Genomic DNA, 21,845 nt, shown 5'->3' on the forward strand with positions numbered 1-21,845 from the left:
GGGTGGGGTGTATTAGAGGGAGGGACAGGCCTTTGCTGCCTTCATCCTAAACCTAAGCGTCAAGCCCCATTTACTCATTGACCCTGTTCTCGCTGACCTATGTTGGCTCTCAGTTGAACAACTCATAGATTTTTTTAATTCTCATGTTTTCAAATTCCGGCAAAGCTTCACCCTCCCAACTCTGAGATATCAGTGCTCCTACACCCCTCAGATATCAATGCTCCTACACTCCTCCGATATCAGTGCTCCTACACCCCTCAGATATCAATGCTCCTACACTCCTCCGATATCAGTGCTCCTACACCCCTCAGATATCAGTGCTCCTACACTCCTCAGATATCAGTGCTCCTACATTCCTCAGATATCAGTGCTCCTACATTCCTCAGATATCAGTGCTCCTACACTCCTCAGATATCAGTGCTCCTACACCCCTCCGATATCAGTGCTCCTACACCCCTCCGATATCAGTGCTCCTACACTCCTCAGATATCAGTGCTCCTACACTCCTCAGATATCAGTGCTCCTACACTCCTCAGATATCAGTGCTCCTACACCCCTCAGATATCAGTGCTCCTACACCCCTCCGATATCAGTGCTCCTACACCCCTCCGATATCAGTGCTCCTACACCCCTCCGATATCAGTGCTCCTACACCCCTCCGATATCAGTGCTCCTACACCCCTCCGATATCAGTGCTCCTACACCCCTCCGATATCAGTGCTCCTACACCCCTCCGATATCAGTGCTCCTACACCCCTCCGATATCAGTGCTCCTACACCCCTCCGATATCAGTGCTCCTACACCCCTCCGATATCAGTGCTCCTACACCCCTCCGATATCAGTGCTCCTACACCCCTCCGATATCAGTGCTCCTACACCCCTCCGATATCAGTGCTCCTACACCCCTCCGATATCAGTGCTCCTACACCCCTCCGATATCAGTGCTCCTACACCCCTCCGATATCAGTGCTCCTACACCCCTCCGATATCAGTGCTCCTACACCCCTCCGATATCAGTGCTCCTACACCCCTCCGATATCAGTGCTCCTACACCCCTCCGATATCAGTGCTCCTACACCCCTCCGATATCAGTGCTCCTACACCCCTCCGATATCAGTGCTCCTACACCCCTCCGATATCAGTGCTCCTACACCCCTCAGATATCAGTGCTCCATTGATGGCACGCAACTCGGGCCCCTTAAACACTACTGAAGGTAATCCTGAATCATTTGTTGCTTTGACATTCTCACTCTTTGATGCTTGAAGGGACTGCAAAATGTAAAGTTTAATCACTTAAACCTGTTTTTCCTCTTTATTGGTAGAATGAAGTTTGTGTCTCCTGGAGGCCATCATCAGAATATTCTGGAAACTTGTGAGTTTGGAGATGAGTGTACGTTTAGTTTGTTTAAGGAACAATCCTCTATGAGAACAGTTCTGACAAAGTAGGCTGTGAGGTAGCTTGCACTATTTGTTAAAACTAACAATTTAATGGACCGCACACTGGGGCCTGGATTTTTACAATGACAGAGGTTTTCCATTGTTGCCAAAATGGCAAAGGAGGCTGAAACCTAAAAGACCCGCCCCCAAATATGACACCTCCTATTTCCGCAGGGGATGGGAATGGGGGCGGGTCAGAATTTGCACGTGGGTTTCGTGAAGAAAGTTTTCCATATAAAACTGCAGCTGTCTGATTTTTATTAGCTATGAGTGGGAAACATGACGTGTTCAGATTGGGTCCGTTAGGAGCACTTTGCAAAGCCCTTTGGTGAGGTGGGGCACTCTTTCGGAGAGGGAGGAACACGTCTTTGGAAAATGTCCCGGGACACATTTGGGGAGGTGAGGTGTCCTTTGGGATTGTTTAAGCTGGGCATGAATGTGCATGAACCCATTGGAACTGTCAAAAGCACCTACTAAAAGCAACTATCAAGCTGTCCAGGTGTTTTTTAAACAAAAAAAAATCATTGCTTAACTTTTCACTCTGTTGACATAAACCTGAGGGTTAACATTACTGAATTGGTGCTGAATGACCTTCCATTATCACAGTGGGGTGCTTGCCATTTTACAGTCTGATTGACAGCTACAAGTGGTTATAGAGTCCTGAAGTGGGACTATGAATTCCAGTGCTTGTTTTCATAAGGTATTAAGCACTTCAATGAAGTGTTTGTTTTTATACGGAATTAGGTAGTTGAACCAATGTAAATGTAGTGAATGGGTTTTTATGAATATTTGTTTATTTTAGATAAAGTCTGCAGTAGACACATAGAACTTAATTTTATTTCATCCCAGCAGAGCAAGGGAGAGAAATCATAGGCCCTGGTGCTTCTCCTATTTCCAGGCCCCTTATTCCCCCATTTCCTGACAGGCTTGAAAATTTAGACTGCTATTAATATGCTGATTTAAATTCAAATGATAATTTTGAGAGTTGTACAGTATTTAATTTTGTGGAACTAAACCTTTAAAAATGACTCTCCCAACGCCTGTCGCCCCCGCCCCCATCCTAGGTGGTGAGGGCTGTTTTATTATTTTTTTTTATTAAAAAAACTTCCACACATGTTGGCTGTACTGAGGCAGGCCTTCTGCTCAGCCCACCTCTGCACCTGGCAGCCCCCACACTCAATCTGGGGGGTCACCCACCACGACTCCCATTTTTGTCCCCGCCACCGGCAACAAAAATCCGACTTGCTGGGGTAGTTCCTCCCAGGCCAGGTTTGCAGAGCTGAGAGTGAAAATTCCGGCCTGGCTTAATTTTAGGAATTAAGGTGGATTGCTCTTTTCAATGTGATACGCAGAAGTATGAGGTTAACATGGGTTGGGTGCAGATTAAAGATTCCTGTGCTCAGTGCCAAAGATGTATCTTGTCCTCAACTGCAGGAAAATCCCATCTGCCCCTTCCGTTCCCGCTGCAGGTTTAACAGTTTAGCAAAAAGGTTGCATTACCTGCCGGTTATAAAGTGACCATTAGTTATCGGTATAGTTAATTACCGCTCTAATACTTTCCCTTTTTTCTTGTGGTCCCTGATTCAGGTACAAAGGTGAAGGGATAATCAAAGCCACGCCACAGGCTGTCTGGGAGTGTCTAAAACCTGTGCCCGATGGGCTAAGAGTGAAGTGGGACAAAAATGTAAAAGTATTCGAGCTGATTGCAGCCGTTGATGCTGTAAGTTTGGTGATTTACTTTTGCAAAAAAGAATTAGGTTTTTTAAATGATTTTTAGGTGCTTATTTAGTTTGTAAATGCCAAAAAAGTGTAATCATATCAGACATTAGCACAGCCAGGTGGGTAGCTAGTTCCAGGTTGACCCCACCTCTGGCAAGATGGCCCGAAGTGGGATCCCTAACATGAGTTTTTTTCAATTTAGTTCTTGGTCCTGCCTCCAAACCCATCTTCTGTGAAGACCAGAAAAATTCAGCCCCATGGTCCTACCGGCCTCCTTCATAGAATTTCGCACCACAGAGGGAGGCCATTCAGCCCACCTTTGAAAGGGCTATTCAATTAATCCCATTCCCACCCTTTCCCCATAGCCCTACTTTTTTTTTCTCATTCAAGTTTATATCCAATTCTGAAACATATTATTGACTCTGCTTCCAACACCCTTTCAGGCAAAGCATTCAAGATCATAACTCACTGTGTACATTTTTTCTCTTCCGCTCACCTCCAGTTCTTTTGCCAATTACCTGTGTGCTCTGGCTACTGGCTCTTCTGCCAGTGTAAAAAGTTTTGCCTTATTTCCTCTATCAAAACCCTCCATGATTTTAAATGCCTCCATGATTTTAAATGCCTCCATGGTTTTAAATGCCTCCATTAGATCTCCCCTTAACCTTCTCTGCTCTGAGGAAAACAACCTAGTTTCTATTGTCTCTCCACATAACTGAAGTCTTTCGTCCCTGGTATCATTCTAGTAAGTACCCCCTGCATCCTTTCAAGGTCATGACATCCTTCCTAAAGCATAGTGCCCAGAATTCTCCAGCTAAGGCCTTGTGATTTATAAAAGTTTAGCATAATTACTTGCTTTTGTGCTCTGCCAATATTTATAAAGCCAAGGACCCTGTATGTTTTTTTTTAACTGTCTTATCAACTTGACCTTCTGTCATCAAAGATTTGTGTTTGTACACCCCCAGGCCTGTGCTCCTGCAGCTCTTTTAGTTTATATTACTTCTCTTCAACCTTCCTTCCAAGTGCATCACTTCGTACTTACCTGCATTAAATTTCATCTGCCAGGTGACTGCTCATTTCACCCTGAAGTCTGCTACTTCACTGTTTATTGCTCTCCTGAATTTTGTCATCAGCAGAGTTTGAAATTATCCCCTGTATACCCTAAGCCCTGGCTGTTAATCTTTGCCTGCCTGTCGGCCTCTGTAATAAATATTGGCATGGTGTTTCAGCACAATTCATCCAAAATCAGGAAGCACAGAAGATTGAGCAATTTCAAGCACAAATTACATCTAGGTTTCTGCAATCTTTAGTGCCTTGGCCTGCTGCAATATTCCAGTGAAGCTCAACGCAAACTGGAGAAACAGCACCTCATCTTCCGATTATGCATTTTACAGCCTTCCGGACTTAACATTGAGTTCAACATCTTCAGATCATGAACTCTCTCCTCCATCCTCACCCCTCAGCCCTCTCTCCTCCATCCTCACCCCTCAGCCCTCTCTCCTCCATCCTCACCCCTCAGCCCTCTCTCCTCCATCCTCACCCCTCAGCCCTCTCTCCTCCATCCTCAGCCCTCTCTGCTCCATCCTCAGCCTTCTCTCCTCCATCCTCACCCCTCAGCCCTCCCTCCTCCATCCTCACCCCTCAGCCCTCCCTCCTCCATCCTCAGCCCTCTCTCCTCCATCCTCAGCCCTCAGCCCTCTCTCCTCCATCCTCAGCCCTCAGCCCTCTCTCCTCCATCCTCAGCCCTCAGCCCTCTCTCCTCCATCCTCACCCCTCAGTCCTCTCTCCTCCATCCTCACCCCTCAGCCCTCTCTCCTCCATCCTCACCCCTCAGCCCTCTCTCCTCCATCCTCACCCCTCAGCCCTCTCTCCTCCATCCTCACCCCTCAGCCCTCTCTCCTCCATCCTCACCCCTCAGCCCTCTCTCCTCCATCCTCACCCCTCAGCCCTCTCTCCTCCATCCTCACCCCTCAGCCCTCTCTCCTCCATCCTCACCCCTCAGCCCTCTCTCCTCCATCCTCACCCCTCAGCCCTCTCTCCTCCATCCTCACCCCTCAGCCCTCTCTCCTCCATCCTCACCCCTCAGCCCTCTCTCCTCCATCCTCACCCCTCAGCCCTCTCTCCTCCATCCTCACCCCTCAGCCCTCTCTCCTCCATCCTCACCCCTCAGCCCTCTCTCCTCCATCCTCACCCCTCAGCCCTCTCTCCTCCATCCTCACCCCTCAGCCCTCTCTCCTCCATCCTCAGCCCTCTCTCCTCCATCCTCACCCCTCAGCCCTCTCTCCTCCATCCTCACCCCTCAGCCCTCTCTCCTCCATCCTCACCCCTCAGCCCTCTCTCCTCCATCCTCACCCCTCAGCCCTCTCTCCTCCATCCTCACCCCTCAGCCCTCTCTCCTCCATCCTCACCCCTCAGCCCTCTCTCCTCCATCCTCACCCCTCAGCCCTCTCTCCTCCATCCTCACCCCTCAGCCCTCTCTCCTCCATCCTCACCCCTCAGCCCTCTCTCCTCCATCCTCACCCCTCAGCCCTCTCTCCTCCATCCTCACCCCTCAGCCCTCTCTCCTCCATCCTCACCCCTCAGCCCTCTCTCCTCCATCCTCACCCCTCAGCCCTCTCTCCTCCATCCTCACCCCTCAGCCCTCTCTCCCCCATCCTCACCCCTCAGCCCGCTCTCCCCCATCCTCACCCCTCAGCCCGCTCTCCCCCATCCTCACCCCTCAGCCCGCTCTCCCCCATCCTCACCCCTCAGCCCGCTCTCCCCCATCCTCACCCCTCAGCCCGCTCTCCCCCATCCTCAGCCCGCTCTCCCCCATCCTCAGCCCGCTCTCCCCCATCCTCAGCCCGCTCTCCCCCATCCTCAGCCCGCTCTCCCCCATCCTCAGCCCGCTCTCCCCCATCCTCAGCCCGCTCTCCCCCATCCTCAGCCCGCTCTCCCCCATCCTCAGCCCGCTCTCCCCCATCCTCAGCCCGCTCTCCCCCATCCTCAGCCCGCTCTCCCCCATCCTCAGCCCGCTCTCCCCCATCCTCAGCCCGCTCTCCCCCATCCTCAGCCCGCTCTCCCCCATCCTCAGCCCGCTCTCCCCCATCCTCAGCCCGCTCTCCCCCATCCTCAGCCCGCTCTCCCCCATCCTCAGCCCGCTCTCCCCCATCCTCAGCCCGCTCTCCCCCATCCTCAGCCCGCTCTCCCCCATCCTCAGCCCGCTCTCCCCCATCCTCAGCCCGCTCTCCCCCATCCTCAGCCCGCTCTCCCCCATCCTCAGCCCGCTCTCCCCCATCCTCAGCCCGCTCTCCCCCATCCTCAGCCCGCTCTCCCCCATCCTCAGCCCGCTCTCCCCCATCCTCAGCCCGCTCTCCCCCATCCTCAGCCCGCTCTCCCCCATCCTCAGCCCGCTCTCCCCCATCCTCAGCCCGCTCTCCCCCATCCTCAGCCCGCTCTCCCCCATCCTCAGCCCGCTCTCCCCCATCCTCAGCCCGCTCTCCCCCATCCTCAGCCCGCTCTCCCCCATCCTCAGCCCGCTCTCCCCCATCCTCAGCCCGCTCTCCCCCATCCTCAGCCCGCTCTCCCCCATCCTCAGCCCGCTCTCCCCCATCCTCAGCCCGCTCTCCCCCATCCTCAGCCCGCTCTCCCCCATCCTCAGCCCGCTCTCCCCCATCCTCAGCCCGCTCTCCCCCATCCTCAGCCCGCTCTCCCCCATCCTCAGCCCGCTCTCCCCCATCCTCAGCCCGCTCTCCCCCATCCTCAGCCCGCTCTCCCCCATCCTCAGCCCGCTCTCCCCCATCCTCAGCCCGCTCTCCCCCATCCTCAGCCCGCTCTCCCCCATCCTCAGCCCGCTCTCCCCCATCCTCAGCCCGCTCTCCCCCATCCTCAGCCCGCTCTCCCCCATCCTCAGCCCGCTCTCCCCCATCCTCAGCCCGCTCTCCCCCATCCTCAGCCCGCTCTCCCCCATCCTCAGCCCGCTCTCCCCCATCCTCAGCCCGCTCTCCCCCATCCTCAGCCCGCTCTCCCCCATCCTCAGCCCGCTCTCCCCCATCCTCAGCCCGCTCTCCCCCATCCTCAGCCCGCTCTCCCCCATCCTCAGCCCGCTCTCCCCCATCCTCACCCCTCAGCCCGCTCTCCCCCATCCTCACCCCTCAGCCCGCTCTCCCCCATCCTCACCCCTCAGCCCGCTCTCCCCCATCCTCACCCCTCAGCCCGCTCTCCCCCGTCCCCACTGCTTTCTACTCTTAATGTCACCATTAGCACCTCCTTTAGCCAGTATCACCACCATCGACACCCTTTCGACCTTTTGCTTATGACATCTTTTGCCATCTCTCCTTTGCCTCCACCTATCACTGTCATTCTATCCAGCTTCGTCTGTCCCACCTCCCCTTATACAGTATATATTTCACCACATTTCTACTTCTCTTTAGTTCTGAAGAAGAGTCACCTGGACTCGAAACATTAACTCTTTCCACAGATGCTGTCAGACCTGCTGAGTTTTTCCAGCAATTTTTGATTTTGTTACAGATTTTCAGCATCCACAGTATTTTGTTTTAATATTGTATTGTACTTTGCATCATACTCTCCCCAAAAAAATTGGCAGATAAAGACAAATGTTTCAAGAAACATGATCCCCTGTTTGAAAATTCAGCTGGGAATATGCAAAAAGCATTTGTCATTTTCACTTCCTGCCGTTGCACAGCAAAAATGGATGATGAATGAAATGCTGGATTTGTGTTAAGATTGTTTGTACTCTCTCCCTCTAGACTGTGTCTGTCTGCAGGACTGTTACACCTTCAGCAGCTGTGGGCATAATCTCTCCAAGGGATTTTGTGGATGTAATTTTAATCAAACAGTATGAAGATGGGATGATATCCTCAAATGGTAACTAGCACACACACACACACACACACACTCACACACACACTCTGCTGTAATGAAAATGTAGGCTATAATTGAATGCAGAAATGTGAAAAACTTGCCTTGAATTATATATTAAATACACTAAATGTAAGATTGAATTTGTGAAATGATGTGGTTCGTACAATAGTGAGATTATTTTGTGAGGCTCTACAGTTAAACAATGAAATCAGAATGTAAGCTCTCCATTGCACCATTTTTATGTTCCCATGTGGTTTGAGTATTCTGTTATCGTTGTTTGAAGTGACTACATTATTCTGTTTTCCTCACAGCTACTAATGTGGAACACCCTAACTGTCCCCCTAAACCTCACTATGTGAGAGGATTCAACCATCCCTGTGGATGTTTCTGTGCTCCCATTCCAGGGTAAGAGTTCTTTTAACGTATCTCGATCTTCTTTTGCAACTGGCTATTGCACAGTGGTAGTCATGGCTCACTTTGGCCTGAGTCAGGAGGTTGTGAATTCAAATCCTACTCCAGAGACTTTGGGCACAAAACTCCAGGCTGATGCTCCAATGCAGCACTAAGGGAGTGCTGCACTCAGATCCCATCTTTCGGATGACACATTAAATCAAAGCTCGTCTGCCCTCTCAGTGGGTGTAAAAGGTCCCATGTCACTATTACAAAGGAAAGTTAGCCCCGTTTTCCTATCCAGTACTTATCCTTTAATTAACATCACTTATCTGATCAGTGTCACATTGCTGTTTGTGGGAGCTTCTTGTGCACATATTGGCTGCCATATTTCCTACATTACACAAGGACATTGAAAAGTACTTCCTTTGCTATAAAGCGCTTGGGAATGTCCTGAGGCCACAAAAAGTGTGAATATATGCAAGTCTTTCTTCTTATCTCTGAGAAACTGGTTTATTTCTCAGCTAATCAGTCTTTAATTTTTTTTTGCATTATAACTCCACATCAGTTGTGGGTGACCACAGTCCTGTTAATTATAAATCCAACACATGACACTCATGCAAACATGTGTGAATTTATCTTTATAATATCCCTGAATTCAATGAAATGACTAATGTTAAACCATAGCTGATGAGTGTTGGTTATTCATGAATGTGATCGGTGCCAATCACATGAACCCACATGCCAGCACACTTGCCTTGGAACAATAAGCCACCTAAATGCCTTCTCAACCAGCCAAAATGCTGGACGGACGTATGAAACTGTTCCATGAGAAGACTATCCAAGATAAACTTGTTTTCAACTACTACAACTACAAATACTTGCTTTCATGGCTACAGCCAGCACAAACAGCCCAGATATTAGCATAATAAGCAGAGAGAAAGCTGTGGACCTCTTAGCCACAGCTTAGCTTATTGACATTCGTTATCATTACTTGTCATGACAACTGAGTGACCTGACATCGCTTTTGAGGGATGAAGAGTTGGAGATCGTGTGGACGAGTCACAAATAGGCCTAATGAGGTAGAAGTGACAGATTCCTTTCCCTGTTGTGTGGCACATTTGATATGACATTTGTCCATAACAGTTGGAAAGCACTGTTTTGGAGAGGTTTGATTTAGTCTACAAGTGACTTGAGGTAGTGTAGTTTTGCTAAAACTACAAGGCATCATAGTAAGTACATGGTGTTCAGGACATAGACTATTCTGTGCCTAGCTCTCTTGGAACCTCTCGGTCATCTGACCCCGAATGTCACCGTTACATCATTAATATCATCGTGGTCCCATTAACATAACCATTAACCTGTTGCTGTACATGAGCTCCCCACCAAGCATAATCTCAAAACTGTTAAATGATTTTGTTAAACTATTTACACTCCTGCCACCTATCCCTATAACATCACAGGTTGACCCTGCCAGGTGCTGTGACAACTCTCCCTGATCTCCCCTTGAGTGTCCTCAGTTGTGTTTGCTGGGATACACCCTATTCCTGAATCTGAGTAGCATTTTTGGGAGTTTTTTCGGTTGTGGCTGAGTTGTCAGTGTTGTCAAGATGAAACTGGAAGGATTGGCCCTTTGTAGCATCTGTTTTGTCTTAAAATACCGAGGGGTGTGTTGACAAGCTATGACCATGGCTGCTGGCTTTGGTATATGACTGCACCTTGCGTCCTCTCTCATCCAGACCTTTTGGCCTGGTACTAATGTGGGCACTGTTCGTGCCCTATGTCAGTAGTTATACCAAGCAGACTGCCTCTCTTTGTGTATCTGCTCATGGAACCTTCCTTGGCCATGGTCGTGTAAAGTTACATTGAGTCTGAGTTGGTATTGGAGTGAAGGAAGTTGGGTTTTCAGCCTTCAACCCGTCAATAATTTGGCTGGCGAAAAGCCATTTGTTGATGTCATGGGTCTGTAGTTAAACAAGACTAGCTCTAGGTCATTGTTCTTTCTTATCAATACTTTGATGGCTTTTGACCCCGTGTTGTGCTTCACCATTCGCCTGTGGATGGTGTGGCTAACTGGTAACATAGTGGAATCCATATTCTGCCACAAATAAGCAGAAATGGCTGTTCACAAACTGTGGATCATTGTCTGACATTACCTCATCTGGAATGCCATGGGTAGAGTGTCTCAGAGCTTTTACTACCACTCTTACGGTTGTGGCATGGAGTCTGCTGGTTTCCAACCAACAAGAATAATAGTGATGACCAGAAGATAGACTATTCCTCCAAAGTCAGAGATCCATGCCAAGCCTTTGCCAGGAGGGGTTGGCGAAGGTAACAAAGGTTCAGGCTCTTAATGGCACAAGTATGGCACATGGAAATAAATGTTGTGATAGATTTTTGAAATTCCAGGCCACCATACTGGTGGTTGTGCCTGTGCTCTACATTTGGTAATGCTTAAGTGACTAGTGTGGAGCTTATGGAGCATATCTTCTCTCATCACTGTTGGGATTACGAACCTTTCATTAGCAGGAACACTGTATCCTTGGTGGCATCTTAGCAATCTCATTGGAGTTCAGAAGAGCGACCAGAGGTTTATGGTCTGTCTCAATCTTAAACTGCAAGCTCATCAAGTAATCGGAAAACCTTTCACAAGCCCAGGTCGCAGCTAGCACCTCCCTTTTCAGTTGTTGTATACCGCTGTTCCATTTTTGTGAATGACCAAGAAGCATAGTAAACTGGTTTTCTCCTGCCATCCTCCTGATCTGCAGCAGAACTGCTCCAAATCCCCATGGGTCAGCTGCTAATGTTGTGGCAGTTTCAGGTCATAATGTGCATGAAACTAGCAACTCCTTGGTTTTGAGAAAGGCATTATCCTGTCCACTCCCCAAACCACTGTTAACCTTTCCTCAGCAGGTCTCCTAGAGGCTCATTAACGGTGGATAGTTGTGGAATAAATTTCCCCACCTGGTTGGCCATGCCTAAAAGTTGCTGGATGTCTGCAACACTCTTGGGCTGCAGAAACTCTTTAATGGCCTCGGTCTTTTGGGGATCTACTGTTAGCCCTTTTTGGTGGATAATTTGACCTATAAATCTAATGGTGGGCTTCCCAAATTAACACTTATCGTTCAAGGTGATGCCTGCTTGTTGAAGCACTTTTAAAACCTCTCGGACTCTATGGTTATGTTCTTCTTTAGTAGCAGTATGGATAAGTAAATTATCCACGTGGTTATGCCTTCAAGGATGTTGGATATAGTGCATTGAAAGATTTCTGGTGCAGATGATACACTGAAAGGAAGACAATTGAAACAAAAGCAACCAAAGGAAGTAATAAATGTAGTTAACAACCTTGATTCTTAGTCAAGGGGAATCTGCCAAAACCCCCTGGGCATCCAGCTTCGTAAAACGGGAGACCTTTGGACAGCTTTATTTATAGTTGTCAGGTCAACACAGAGCCTGATTTTTGCCCTAGATTTAGGGACTGTTAACTAAACCTGAGCACCATTTCGTAGCAGGATAAGAACTAGGGGCAGGAGTAGGCAATTTAGCCCCTCGAGCCTGTCCCGCCATTCAATACGATCATGGCTGATCTCATTTTGGGCGCAACTCCAATTTCCCGCCCTCTCCCGATAACCTTTCAACCCGTTACTAATTAAAAATCTGTCTATCTCCTCCTTAAATTTATTCAGCGTCCCGGCATCCACTGCACTCTGAGGTAGTGGAAGCATCTTGTCGATTTGCTCTTTGACTTCAATCAGAAGGTGTTATACCCTCCTTGGGGTAAATAAACAGCGGGGTTTGGCATCTGGAGTAGGGTGATATAATACTCACTTTTGAGCTTTCATCGACCCCAGAGTAACCTAGGAAATTCACTCTTTAAAAATGTCTCTGTTGTTACCTCTTCAGCCCTTTGTACAAGATCAAGGCCTGAACATGCTGCCCTGCTTAGCAGCTCCTCACACTCCGCTTCCTGTAGGGACTCCATCCCATTCTCTCAGTTCCTTTGCCTCTGTCGCATCTGTTCTGATGATGCCACTTTCCAAAACAGTTCCTCTGACATGTCTTCCTTCTTCCTTAACTGAGGTTTTCCACCCACAGTGGTTGACAGGGCCCTCAACCGTGTCCGGCCCATCTCCCGCACATCCACCCTCACACCTTCCTCTCCCTCCCAGAACCATGATAGGGTCCCCCTTGTCCTCACTTATCACCCCACCAGCCTCCGCATTCAAAGGATCATCCTCCGCCATTTCCGCCAACTCCAGCATGATGCCACCACCAAACACATCTTCCTTTCACGTCCCCCCCCCTCCATTCTGTAGGGACCATTCCCTTCGGGATACCCTGGTCCACTCCTCCATCACCCCCTACACCTCAACCCCCTGCCACGGCACCTTCCCATGCAACCGCAGAAGGTGCAAAACCTGCCCCTTCCCTCCTCCTCACCGTCCAAGGGCCCAAACACTCCTTTCAAGTGTAACAGCACTTCACTTGCACTTCCCTCAATTTAGTCTACTGCATTCGCTGCTCCCAATGCGGTCTCCTCTACATTGGAGAGACCAAACGCAGACTGGGTGACCGCTTTGCGGAACACCTTCGGTCTGTCTGCAAGCATGACCCTGACCTCCCTGTCGTTTGGCATTTCAACACACCACCCTGCTCTCATGCCCACATGCCCATCCTTGGCCTGCTGCAATGTTCCAGTGAAGCTCAACGCAAACTGGAGGAACAGCACCTCATCTTCCGACTAGGCACTTTACAGCCTTTTGGACTTAACATCGAGTTCAACAACTTCAGATCATGAACTCTCTCTCCATCCTCACTCTCCTTTTTTCTAATTATTATTATATATTTTTTATATTTATATTTTTCTTTTCCCACCTATTTCTATTATTATTTTTAAATTTATTTCCATCCATTGTTTTATCTCCACCTTTTAGCCTATTTCGATCCCCCACCCCACTCCCACTCCCATTAGGGCCATCTGCCATTTGCTTATCCTGCTTTCTACCCTTAATGTCACCATTAGCACATCCTTTAGCTAATATCACCACCGTTAACAACCCTTTGCCCTTTTGTTTCTGACACCTTTGGCTATCTCGCCTTTGCCTCCACCTATCGCTGGCCCCCTATCCAGCTCCACCTGCCCCACCCCATTTAATCAGCTTATATTTAACCACATTTCTATTTCTCTTTAGTCCTGATGAATAGTCATACGGACTCGAAACGTTAACTCTGTCTTCCTCTCCACAGATGCTGTCAGACCTGCTGAGTTTTTCCAGCAATTTTCGTTTTTGTTTCAGATTTCCAGCATCCGCAGTATTTTGCTTTTATCCAGCTTAAATTCTGCTCTATAACCTTTGACACCCAGCATTACAGACCAGAACTGCTTATTGGGGTCTTTTATTTCCCTCAGGAACTCTTGATCCTTAATTTCCCTATTTTCCACTGGCTCTATTTCAGAGAATTGAAAAGCTGGCTCTTTCTCTGTTCCTTTTAATTATGCTTCAAATCTGCGGACCTGTTTAAAATGTCCGGTCCTGCCACAGCGAAAGCATTCGGCTCCCCTCCCTGGGTAAGTTCTGCTACAGTGCTGTGTTTTAGCGCTGCCTCTGGGACATTTTAAAATAGGTGGAATGGTTCTCCCTTGCCCTTTGGCAGTTTTGGCATGCTTTTACTCAGGCTTTTCGGTGGGCGGGGCTTCCGACTTTGGACCTACATACAGGATCAACCCCTCCCGAGCCTCGATGTCACCCCCAATTGCACCCCGAGTCTGCTGTCGCAAATCCACCTGCAGCTCTAAAATCGAACCGCCTGTGGATTGTGAAAGACCCAACGGCGTGTCATTGAGCCCGTTGGCCACAGTGGCTGCGAGTAAACCCATGTTTGGAAGCTCTGTAACTGCAAGTACTAGGGAATTGATATAAATTGTTGATAGAGGAATCAATGGATGTGCCCAGCCATTGGCCCCCCGATCGAATCTTGCTCCTTCTATAACTAAGTTCTTTTTAGGGCTAAAAGACTTGCCGAAGGCCCCCATAACCGCGCCGTATCATGCTGAGGTCCCTTTGACGCCTTGCTGCCGCAGGACCTCCTCAACTATGGTTCCACCCGCGTATAAAGGCGTACAGACCTAATATTTCTGAGGTTTTCCTCAGAAAACCCGGAGCCGTTCAGTATCTTTTGAACTGTTTCTTCCAGAGCTTCCGTGGTTGCCCCTTGCTGCCGATCCTCGATGTGTTGGAAAGGCTGTGGAAGGGGTAATGGCTCTTCGGCAGTTACCGACACCGAGCATCTGACCCCTCGCTCCAGAACTTTTCAGTTTTGATCTTCAGTGCTGTGAAATCGATCTGTACCAGGTTTTCACTCGTTTCTTAAACCGTGGCCTCTGGAGAGGTTTGACTTAGTCTACAAGTGACTTGAGATAGCCGGTATAGTTTTGCTAAAGCTATTTATTTACAAGGCACCATAGTAAGCACATGATATCAGGTCACAGACTATTCTGCACCTACTTCTCTTGGAGCTCCTCGGTCATCTGACCCCTGATGTCACCGTTACATCATTAATATCATCATGGTCTCATTAACATAACCATTAACCCATTACTCTACAGCAGTCATTACGCTTTATTAACTCCATGTATAATTAGCGCCAATTTCTCAATGCCCGTATGCGAGCATTGCTTTTGACTGCACCCAAGACCACATCTGTGGGTCCCTGCAGATAGTGTCCACACAAAAAAAATTTGCACCAACTGAGTGGCAGAGAACTACTGTACCAGAAAGTATACAACTGTTGAATGGAATAATACTGAGCGTGTACTCTGGGGAGAGAGATGCTTACAGCTCCACAATTTGGTGAATCAACGAGCATGGAAGATGCAGGGTTTCTACCATTTTGAGGGTGTATTGGAAAAGGCCCTGAAATATCTTGCACACCCAAGGCCCAATTTCTTTTTCCCCAGAAATATACTTTATTCATAAAATTTGCAAAAGTCCATTCCATAGCTTTTTAAATTACATTCCCAAAAGTGCAATAAAATTCTTTTTTTCCCAATACAGCAGGTTCCACTCTGAGGTGCCTCAGTACAATTGCAATTAGATGTGATATTTACAACCTGCATTCCATGTCAAACATACAGCCCGAGGAGTTCTACCCAGTTTCCCGTCCCCTGTATACTATAAACTGTAAGACTTTAGATTGTGGTCTTTCCCTATTGAACCTTTGTGGCATCTGCCCCAAGCTTTAGTGCATGGCTCAGCACACAGTCTCGGACCTTGGAATGTACCTGCCTGTAACATTTGGCCATGGACAACTCTTTACACTGGAAGACGAGCAAATTTCAGGCAGATCAAAGAGCATCTTTCAGCAGCAAGTGATGTTTGTCTCGGAGTTAGTCTCTGGCAATAGCTTGTAGAGCAGAGCGTCCTGTGTCATGGAACTGCTCAGGATGGACTTCGACAAAAATCACTGCATCTCTTTCCAAACCTTCATTGCTACGCACATGCCAGAAGGAGGTGGACAACAGCCTCTTCCCCGCTACGGCTGTTCCGAGGGCAATGCGTGGCTGCACTGAGACACTGGGTGTGCATGAAGGATCTGACAGGGAGAGTCCTTCTCACCACCAGCCAAGCCAAGTCTGCCTGACTCCAGATTTGATTGGAAAGATCTCTGATTCCCACCCATTGATTGAAACTGCACTGTTGATGTTTGTGTAGAGCACTTGGATCTAATTGCGGATTCTCTTTCCCAAACCTCATATTGGAGAGCATATCCATCATGTATGTGTGTGATATTCTATGAAAGACCTTTTCCTGATCCAGGCTAATGAGGTAGGTTTCCACCCCCTGCCCTACACATAGCTGCATACTACTCAGAGATATGATCACCAATGAGAAGTCTTCCTGCTGGATACAGTTCAGGTCTGGTCAGGGTTTTTTTATTTATTCGCATAGGATGTAGGTGTCACTGGCTAGTCAGCATTTATTGCCCATCCCTAATTGCCCTTGAGAAGGAGGTGGTGAGCTGCTGCTTTGGACTGCCGCAGTCCATGTAATGTAGGCACACCCGGTGCTGTTAGGGAGGGAGATCATTCCTTTCAGGCTTTGTAGCAGTTTGATGCAACTAAGTGGCTTGCTAGGTCATTTCAGAGTCAACCACATTGCTGTGGACCTGAAGTCACATGTAGACTAGACCGGGTAAGGATGGCAGATTTCCTTCCCTAAAGGATACTAGTGAACCAGATGGGCCTTCATGGTCACTATATTGACACTAGTTTTTAATTCCAGATTTTTATGAATTGATTTAAATTCCACCAGCTCCCATGATGTGATTTGAACCTTTGTCCCTCGAGCATTAGCCTGTATCTCTGGATTACTAGTTCAGTGACATTACCGCTACACCACCACAAGGTGGATCACCAACTCCCGAGCAGACTTGACCCAATTCGCAGTGACTTTGGACAGAATTTTGTAGTCCACATTCAGCAGTGAACTGGGCCACCAATTTCTAATTTTCTCCCTTTCCCCCTTCTGTTTGTAGATAAATTTCATGGAATCATGGATTCTGACATGCTGCTGGCTAGAAGCATACTCTTGTACACTTCCAGCAGGTCTAGACCGATTCAGTCCCATGGAGCCAAATACAACTTGGCCGATAACTTCTGGGAGTTTTATTCATGTCAAAGGACCTAACAGCCTTTGTGAGCTTCTTCAGAATTAGAGGTTTGTCCAGACTTTCCCACTTGCTGTCATGGAAGACCTCACTGATAGAGGAACAGGAAGGACTGGAAGGCCATGCTGTTAGTTGGCATCACGTCAAACTGCCTGGCATAAAACAATTTTGCTAATCTTCAATATGTAAAACTGCGATGATGTTTCTGAGCCATCATCGTCCCTCAGGCTGCTGACCGCAGAGCTCTCCCTTTGTACCTTTTGAAAGAAAAAAAACCTTAAAAAAAATCATATCCTGTTCTCTGGAGTGGACTTTGAATCAGAAGATGACCTTGAAGGCCTCCAAGGCTAGAGCAAGGCCTGCTGACTCCTCAACTCTTGCAGATCCCCCTTGACATTGATCCCCATCAACTACACAAGCAGATTCTACAAGCTTTTCTGGTGTCGAGACATTTCCCTCAGTCTCTCTCTCGCCTTCTGCATATCTTTGAGGATTGAACCTCTTGATCTTCACCTTGATTGCTTCCCATCAGTGCTTTGGGGACACGGGATTCACGGTTTTCCAACCTTTATAATCCACTTTGAGTTCCTAAATCTCTTCTGGGGTCAACAGTTTCAAATTCAACTTCCATATTGCCCTGCCAACCTCTGGTCTCCCTGTGGAGCAGTAGATGGCAGTGGTTGGAGAAGAACACCAACTTGATGATGTTGGCTCTGGCTGTGAATGTGTGGGACACAAACAGGAAGTTTATCCTGGAACAGACAGACCTGTCTGTCCTCAATCATATGTATCTACCTGCACTCCCATTTTCAGGGTTGCCGAAGACTTCACACAGCTTGGCGTCTTTACTGTTTCTGGATGTGGCATCCAGTTGTTGTCGGCCCTGTTGGATCATCCAGCCGCATCAATGATGCAACTGAAGTCACCACCTAGAATGACCAGCCTGGATGTTGCCAGCAGCAGTGGGAGCTGCAGAAGAACGACCAGCCCCTTGGTCTTTAAAGCCAAGGAGTGCACATTAATTAACAGCCAAGGAGTGCACATTAATTAACCGGAGCGTTTTAACATTACGTCTGCTACGAGGAGATGACCTCCTGCCACCACCTCAACTTTGGTGATGATGGGTTGCTTCCCTGCAGAGAAACACCCAGGTCAAAGGAGCGGCAATCATTTCCTCCTGACCAGATCGATGGCCCATGGGGCCACCATCTTGACCACAGTCTGTAGCTGCTGAGGTGCAGTATCCCGCACCCCTGCAGAAACAACAGGTCAGGTAACACAAGGCCCAAATTACAGTGGTACACCATGGGCAAGCAATGTAGCACAGACAGTTTGTAGTACTTGCTCAGAGAAATCAGTAACTGCTTTTAAATCAACATTTCTGCCTTTGTTTCCATTGTTACACATGTGTTCCACCAAGCATATGAATAATGGGGATAACAAATGATCTAAGCTTGGCAGATTTTATTCCGTAATTATGTTTGTACACACGTCAACTTCCCTTCTGGTGCAAGTTTTTCTAATGAGTATACAAGAGCTGAGTGCTTCTTATTTTTGTGTTGATGTTTATCTTAATTGTGATGGGTGACAGATTAACCGTAGCATCTTATTGAAATCAAATAAATGATGGCAGTCATAATGTGATTAAAGTGCCATTTTGCTGAATTTGCCAACTATTTGGCATCTTTATACCAGCCCCAAAGTTATGGACCAGTACATGCAAGCCGCTTTGAAACTGCCACAAATGCAATTGATTGGATCCAACTAGTCGATAATGTTCTGAATTTCTATCCTTGAGAAATATTTGCCGTCTTTCAAACCATGTTAGAAATTGGAAACGTGCCCAGACAGGAGGAGCACTCTCCGTGTAAGATTGCTGTTCTGGATATTATTGAATCATCAGCAAAATATGATATTGAAAATTTGCTCTATGACATCAGTACAGTTGAAGAGTGCTAGTGCTCTCAATTTATTCACCTTGAGTAAAGGAGGTTGTAAGGAAGGCAGAAAACTCGGGAGATTAGTTTGCATGGAGCTTTCCTTGGGAAGAACGTTAAGTGTCAGAGCAAGGCTGTATAGTGGGTGCCAGCAAGCAAATTCAGATTAATTTATATGTTTATCTTTCATTTTTTTTAGAGAGCCACAGAAGACTCGCTTGACCACATTCTTTCAGACTGACCTTGGTGGGTATCTCCCACAATCAGTGTTGGACTCTTTCTTTCCCTCTAGTATGGCTGAATTTTACAGCAATCTGGCAAAAGCCGCGAAGACTTTTAAAGCTTGATGAACCTCCCTCCATCTTCTCATTACCCCTTTGCCTACAAACCCCTGGTTTAGTTGTGCTGCGTTCAACATTGTTACTTATTTTTCGATTTGAGAGTATTTTTGAACTTAATTTTCCACTTTTTAAAACTGAAAACACTTCTACAATTATTTTAGGAGAAATATTGATCAGTGGAAAGGAAATAGGAAAACTTTGAATTGTAAAGTGAGGACCAAGAAGGATTGAGCTTACATGTATTGGCATTGATAAATTTAAACAAAAACGGGCTGTTTAAAATAGAAGTATTTAAATATTTTCCATTAATTGGATACCTAATTGAAAATTTCTTGTGCTAAGATTTAATATATCTTTTTAGTCCTAAGCTAAAATTAATAACTTGCCCAACAATGAATAATAAATATTTGTATTTTTCTAATTGTTTAGAGCACAAAGGGATTTTCAGCAAATAATGCCCCTTATTTAAATTAAGATCAGTATCTTGGAAGATTGTAAAATGGGAGGGATGGGTGAGAGCAAAGTATACGGCCATTGGAGTACAACATATCCTTCAAAACTTCCTGTCATTACAAGAACATTTGCACAGTTTGATTTGCAACTTTCTTAGGCATTATCCTGGAGTAGAACTTGAACTATGTACAGAGTCACAGAGCAAGCAGTATCCTCTGCGTAAAGCTCATTAATTAGCGTAACTGGTGTTGAAAGGTAGAGAGCGGGGGCCTAACTTCTGCACACATTCGTAAATACTGGCATTAGTCCATCCAAAAACACAATAGTACTCTTATTTGGAACCTTGCTGCGATAAACTTATAGTATTTGATCGCCAATCACCAATATTGGACACCTACCAAGATGGTTTTCTTCAGGAAGGCTCCACAGAGGACGATGCTGTAAGCACATTATGGAACACATTCATCTCCAAGCAACATGCTTTCCAGTAATTTGCTACCTTGCATGTAAATGGTAAAAACAATCTAGTTATATTTGTGGAGAAATATTCCATGCAAGAAAATGTCCACTTGTGCAAATATATTAAAGTCTTGCATCTCTCCAAGTGCTAAGTCCTAGTGTTGTATATATTATTATTTATTTTAATTCTTTGCCTTTAAGTTACTAACCCCAACCCTTTAAACTGTTTCTTAAGGAATGGGGATCTGTTTGTAAAATATGCCAAGTATATGGACTTTGGTTGAATTTTAAATTCTACCTTTTAATGAAAAGGGAAATTTAACTTGCACCAGAGTTTAGAATGGGCATTAGTTTTGCGTACACAGTTAGGCCAGTGATATGATGCTCGCACAGCTCCTTGTTAACTGTGTACTGTATGTTAATATGTTTATGTAAAAGCATCTCTCAACTTTTAATATAAATGTTTTTTGGGGGTCTAAGAAATTTTAGTATATAATTGTGATCTGAGATTGATTTTTGTTTTTACTTGCACTTTTATAATGGGTTATGATGTTGGATTTTGTATTATTGGTAAATTGCTTTATTTATTTGAAGGAACCTCCTTTCATAGCTTCACAAATTGAAGAAACTTGTCCATGTGCTGTAAGTTAGTATGTGCTTGGCAATTCATGCTGGAAAGATGCATTAAAAATTCCTCTCTCGATGTTTTCAAACCTGACTGTTGATTACAACCGTTGAAAAATCCTGCTACAGTATCAAAATGCTTTTTGGACAACATGTTAAAAGTCTTGAAACAAATGCATTTGGTTTCCAGTCTACCATTTTGAAATCTACAGAATGTTGAGGAAGGAATTGCCCAAACAAATTTTAACTTTGGGTACTCCTTCAGCGTGACAGGAACTGTGTGATGGTGAGCTGTATTTGTTGCCTGATCTGAAATCTGGCCTTCCTTATAACAGCAATTAGTATCATAAATTGTTTTTTTTTAAAAAAAAGTTCAAATGCACTTTTACTTCTGCCGTCACTAAAAAATTAATTGTTTACAAGAAAATTAAAACCACTTTCCAAACAACTTTTGGCCTTTGTGTTTGGTATGGAGAATGAGGATAAAGTTCGAGATTAATGTAAATAATTCAAAGGAGGTAATGGAGAAAGTAATGAGACTGAAGATAGACGAATCTAGGACTGATGGTTTCTACCCCAGGCTGTTAGATGAAGTAAATAAGGAAGTTGTCGATGTTTTAGTCATGATCTTCCAAATCTCTCTATTCAGGAACTGTTCCCTTTGATTGGAAAATTGCCAGCATAACTCCATTGGTTGAGAATGGTATGAGAAATAAACCAGGAAGATAGAAGCTGATTGCCTGTTGCGTGGAGGTTACTAGAATTTGTTGTTATGGACAGGGTGACTAAGCACTTGAACTAATCAGGTACAGCCACATCCAGCATGGACTTATAAAGGGTGAGTCAGGTCCAATGAACGCAATTGATTTTCCAAGATTTATTTATTTATTCATGCTCTGTGGGCAGCGCTGGCAAGGCCACATTTATTGCTAATTGCCCTTGAGAAGGTGGTAATGA

General features: G+C 46.5%; 1 protein-coding gene across 1 annotated transcript in view; it reads left to right on the plus strand.

Annotated features, from left to right (window-relative positions):
• Positions 1-20,977, plus strand: part of stard5 (StAR related lipid transfer domain containing 5) — a 24,826-nt gene extending 3,849 nt beyond the window's left edge. Inside the window, exons 2-6 of the mRNA XM_078530473.1 lie at positions 1,324-1,373; positions 3,026-3,158; positions 7,903-8,020; positions 8,329-8,422; positions 19,211-20,977. Of these exons, the coding sequence (XP_078386599.1) occupies positions 1,324-1,373; positions 3,026-3,158; positions 7,903-8,020; positions 8,329-8,422; positions 19,211-19,358 (543 nt within the window). The 3' untranslated portion in view covers positions 19,359-20,977. The remainder of the gene's footprint in view (positions 1-1,323; positions 1,374-3,025; positions 3,159-7,902; positions 8,021-8,328; positions 8,423-19,210) is intronic.
• The last annotated feature ends 868 nt before the right edge of the window (positions 20,978-21,845 follow it).

This window comes from Cetorhinus maximus, chromosome 26, assembly GCF_964194155.1.
Source record: "Cetorhinus maximus chromosome 26, sCetMax3.hap1.1, whole genome shotgun sequence".
Classification (NCBI taxonomy): domain Eukaryota; kingdom Metazoa; phylum Chordata; class Chondrichthyes; order Lamniformes; family Cetorhinidae; genus Cetorhinus; species Cetorhinus maximus.